Source organism: Montipora foliosa, chromosome 4 (assembly GCF_036669935.1).
Source record: "Montipora foliosa isolate CH-2021 chromosome 4, ASM3666993v2, whole genome shotgun sequence".
In the NCBI taxonomy this organism is placed as follows: Eukaryota; Metazoa; Cnidaria; class Anthozoa; order Scleractinia; family Acroporidae; genus Montipora; species Montipora foliosa.
The window spans coordinates 12018190-12023189 of record NC_090872.1 but is presented as its reverse complement, the minus strand read 5'-3'; the positions used below and the strand labels follow the sequence as shown (position 1 = coordinate 12023189).

Genomic DNA, 5000 nt, shown 5'->3' with positions numbered 1-5000 from the left:
ATATTAAAAACGTTTAAATAGTTACGAAGCGACTAAAATAACGCAATTTTATATTTTGAGATGACCTTCTCGTTTCCGTCGCCGTTGTCGTTGCTTGAGCTCCCTAACGACATGAATTGACCAAATTTGAGGTTGTGTAGAGGACGAGAGAACCTGACGAAACATTTTATTTTTTTCCCAAACAACCACACCGTTCATGCCAATTAATTTTATTCCTGCAATGTTGATACACACTTTCCATTCCGAACGACGTGGGGTTATAACGAAATTATTACAATAGAGACTTTTAGATCCACGTTTGCGGCTAACCTCAAACTGCTGGAAGTCACATGACTAGCGCTTGCCGTCACGTTCGAGGGTAAGTTTTGACGTTTTCAACGGCGGAAGGTAGGTTTTCACGTAAGTAAGTTACCTCAGCTCTTTATGGCATGGAAGTTACATTATCCCACGTATGAACGGGGCAGATATAAAAAGCAACTTTTTATCTTTCATTCCATGTGAATTAAACAATCAAAAGAGCCGTGGTTTTATTTATTTCGTTGACTGAAACATCAACGCTGAGAATCGAGAAAATTCAATATGGCGGCCTCTGCAGCTTTGCGCTTGTTTACTTAAATCTAAATGCACGAACTATCACAACTTCTAACGTCAAACCGCAAATCTCAAACCTCAGTTTGCGGTTAGCCGTAAACGTGCATCTAAAGGTCTCTATTAACGGGAAACAACGGCGACGACAACGAGAACGTCACAAATTAGCATATTTGGCGAGCAAAAGCAATAGTATTGCACGCTCTGCACGTGCTTTCATTTTTGTCCATTTCTTTGCCGTCGTCAGCTAAACAACGTAAAATGACCAAATTTGAAGTTTTTGGGAGAACGTTAGCGCTTGAGGATAAATTTTCATTTTATCCCCTAAATCGAGCGCCGTTCATACCAGTTTCGTTCTTGAGGGTTTGCCAACCCTTCCTCACGTTAAAATGCTTGGAATAGTCGCGAAGCGATTGCAATAACGCGAATTCACGTTTAACGACGACGTTCTCGTTGCCGTTGCCTAGTGATTAGAGAGCTTTAGATTCTACGACGAGGACAAGAACGAGTACGAGTTTTGACTGCCCGTTTTTAGCGAAAATACTAAGGAAATTTATAACGCGTACGTTAATCTTACTCTTTGTCAGCAGTATAGGTTGCTCAGTTATTCTTATTGCTGGTAACTGAGCCCTTTTGCGCATCAAAAAATGCCAAAACTGCTACTGTGTTGTTGGCTTGTTTTGATTCGACGACATTTTTGCAAAACCTCGTACTAAAATAACGACGGCATTACGTTTTTCCCGTCAAAATGACGCTGGTTTGCGCGCGCGCTCACTGTTGTCTTATGAGAAAAACTCTTACTTGTAGTCGTTCTCGTACTTGATTTTAAAGCTCTCTATTGTAAGACGGGGCCTACGATTTATAGTCATTATCCGAGTAGAAGACTTGAAAGTCAGCCATTCGCAGATGGTCGTACAACGGCAGCACTTTCTCCTCAGTTAACACCCTGGGTCCGGTTGTTCGAAAGCCGATTAACTAAACCCAGGATTAGCGTAAACTTTTGTTTCACGTTTTAACTTTTTGGTGAAAGTTTCTTTTGCTTATTTTTGTTTTTCAAGATTGACTTCTTCTAATGTAAAGGTTTGCCGAATATCAGCGTTGAACAGCACTTGGGAGTAGAGAAATAAACTCCTTGGTTAATTTTTAATCTGGGATTAGCGTTAATCGGCTTTTGAACTACCGGGCCCTGACTGTTGGCCCCCCTCCGAGATTCGAATCCATGACCTTCCGCTCGGTAGTCCGTCTATTAACCAACGGAGTGGCGGCTAACACTTTAACACCTTAAATGTTGAACCGTCTTTTTCCTCAGATGAAATTGATAAACTGAAACGCGAACTTCTGTCCGCCACTCAAGTTAAAGAAAATGCACAACACCAGTGTGTTACAGAGGTAATTTCCGCATTCTTCACGGCACTAGCTTTTTCTCTTTTTTTTAACCCCGCTCTCCATGCTTCGAGCAACCCGGGCCTGGATCTTAAGACTCTATTTGATAACTGCAAATCCCTATTTTCTTCCACCCCTCCCTCCCCCCTCCCAGAAAAAAAAACCCTCATACTCCTCTCCTATGAAATTCAAGCTTGCGCTTTTCGAAGACGAAGTCCCGTTCTTCGGTTACCCGAATATTTACGAGTAAAGGGCATGCGCTAATGAGTAGCGAAATGAACTACTGTTTTGCTGTTTGATATGTCAGCATGTTTTCCAAACACATTACAATGTAGTTCAACCGAAGATTCTAGTTAGTGGCCAAAACGAGGCTTGAACCCAGTACTCCAGAGTTTCAAGCTCTCTTTCCACTCAGCTACCATACCCCTCCCTTTCATTTATCGTACCGTAACCCTTTACCCAGTGTATTCTAGCTGTTGTCGCTATGTTCGCAATGAAGAAGCACTGCAGCCATTTCTTTCTCCTTTTAGGTGGAGACCCTCAAACAACAGCACGAATTGCGTGAAAAGGAGTTTGAAACGCGACTGCGCAGTGTAGAAGAAACGAACAGGCGGTCAGTCAATGAACTCAGAGATATGTTAACGGCACAGCAGAAACTTGGTGCTCAGTAAGTGACTCACTTGTATAGAAAGCGCTATAGTTGACTGTATTTTCGTTGCAAAACTATTAACAAAAATGTGGAGGGACTGCAAAACTCACGTTTTTTCTCACTCCCATTGCTCTCCTCTCTTCCTCTGGTTATGATGTTAATTCGACGACCTCTTGTTACGTTATTGGGGCACTATTTTATTGTATGCTGTCTTAATCTTTTTAATCTTGGGTATCCTGTGCATAGGGTGAGCTTTTTCGTCTGTTTTGAAATCCAAAAAACAAGAAAAATTGTTTTTTTGGTCGTAGGAGCACTTTAAGTGATGAATGGTCACAGTGCCGTTAAATATGAGTTCCGATTGAAAAAGAAAACGATTACGATGCATATGACGACAACGAAAGGCAATCACATTAACGTATATCTCGATGGCCTCCCATCAAGATATCAGGCCCACCCGACAGGGATTAACTTCAATCCTGTCAAATGAATCACAGTACTCTGCACTTATTGAAACCATCTGCACGCGATTATTTATCTTATTTATCTAAAGTATAATCACTACCATATGTATGTATTGTTAATTTTATTACAGTAGGTCCACATCAGCTGTAAAGTTGCTTTTTTTCCTCTTGACCTGCTTTACTAAATAAAGTTATGTATGTATGTATGTATGTATCCTTAAACTTCGGTCCTATAGGATTGTTTCTTTCGTTATCCTTTTCCTTTGCTTTCAAAGCGACTGTCGAGCGCACTTCAATAATCCGAGATTACTACTAGTTGAATAAGAGATAGGTAAACTTGTGATGCTGACTTTTTGGTGTGTGCATATCGAAAGAAGTTTTTGTGGAAAAAAAACGAAAAAGACGACAAGGATGGGATTCGAACCCACGCGTGCAGAGCACATTGGATTAGCAGTCCAACGCCTTAACCACTCGGCCACCTCGTCTGTTTGGTCTAAGATGGTGACAGGGCAGGTTTTTTTCCAGTCTTTGACTTAAAAGTACATGCTAAACGGTTGATTTATTTTTACTAAACGAAATGTAGAAGTGTTCCTTGCTGGTTCAATTTCTCCAATTTCCCTCACAAAACGGAAAGACGTCAAGACTTGTCTGTCAACTGGTTGGCCCAGCAATACGGAAGTCAGTCAGTTTGACAATTTGGGCATATCAAACTCAAATTTTTTTATACCTTCAGACTTGTGTTTTTTCCATGCTTACAATGTGGCCACCTCGTCCCTTGATTATCCATAGTGTCTTCTAAGTATGAAATATGGAAGGTGTTTTAATCGCGTGAATAGCAGGAAACAACACAAAGGCCATGCAGAAAAAAAGCTTGATTTCTTGAATGAAGGATCTTTTTGGTCAACCCATGTACCGCCCTGGTTCTGCATCGGTACATCAATTATGGCCAACGTGGCATCACACAAAAGGGAGTTTTAGCAAGTACAACGGCAAAGTCAACTACAACTTCACTTAGTATTTCGCGATTGTTCCATCTTGAAACACAATAGAGGAGAACTATCATAGAACTGGATTTATAGGAACGATTCTGAAACGTCCTGAAGAGGTCGATGTGCGCTTACTGACAAAAAAATAAAACCTTTTAACCGGGGCTCCAACGTCGTTCTTGGATACAGTTGTTTTACAAGTGATGTAAAAATGATTTACACGATTAATTTTGCGTCTTTTCTTTCAGGTGGAAAGAGGAATCAAAAGCGGTGACGCATAAGTTTGAACAAACGGTGCACCGGCTGAGGTAAACTGGATTTTACTTCTTTTGTTCAGAAAGGAAGACTTCTTAACAAAAAGCTAAGGTCTTATAAATTTTAACCACTATTCTTATTTAAAGATGCTTGCAATGTCCACGGCCTTTCCCATGGCAACCAAATCCTTGGAACTTAATAAAAATTCATGAATGACTGAATGACCTTAATGGATTACACTATAATTTATGAAACCAGTAGTTTACATTAATATACTTAACTGAATAGAGTGTAATGTGAAGTGCTAAGTATCTACCCCATATGAACCATGTGAGCCCTACTGATGGAAATGGGCCCACAGGACAGAGAAAAACTCTGACCAGGGTGGGAATTGGACCCACGACCTTCGGGTTAGATCACCGCTGCTCAACCGACTGAGCTACAAGGTCGGATGTAGAATGCATCATATGTAAAGCGAAACCGTATTTTACATAGATGTTATTGAACAAGTTTGAGGTCCGTACTGGGAAATATTGGTCGAGTTCCTTTTTTGCACTAACTTGCAAAAACGGAAGGCTCTCTTGCGCAGGGTTTTCATTTCCTTGAGTCTACTACTTCTGATTCTTTTTCGGTACTTTCCTATTCATGTGCTTCTGTTAACGGTTCTGGAAAGTAAAA

General features: G+C 40.7%; 1 protein-coding gene and 1 non-coding gene across 3 annotated transcripts in view; one reads left to right on the top strand and one right to left on the bottom strand.

Annotated features, from left to right (window-relative positions):
* LOC137999859 (sodium channel and clathrin linker 1-like) overlaps window positions 1-5000 on the top strand; it is a 38295-nt gene that overhangs the window by 28575 nt on the left and 4720 nt on the right. For both annotated transcript variants that reach the window (XM_068845810.1, XM_068845811.1), the window contains 3 exons: window positions 1898-1977; window positions 2502-2638; window positions 4316-4375. In XM_068845810.1, the coding sequence (XP_068701911.1) occupies window positions 1898-1977; window positions 2502-2638; window positions 4316-4375 (277 nt within the window). The remainder of the gene's footprint in view (window positions 1-1897; window positions 1978-2501; window positions 2639-4315; window positions 4376-5000) is intronic.
* Window positions 3485-3566, bottom strand: Trnas-gcu (transfer RNA serine (anticodon GCU)). Its single transcript has one exon. It is a non-coding gene; the product is annotated as a tRNA-Ser (tRNA).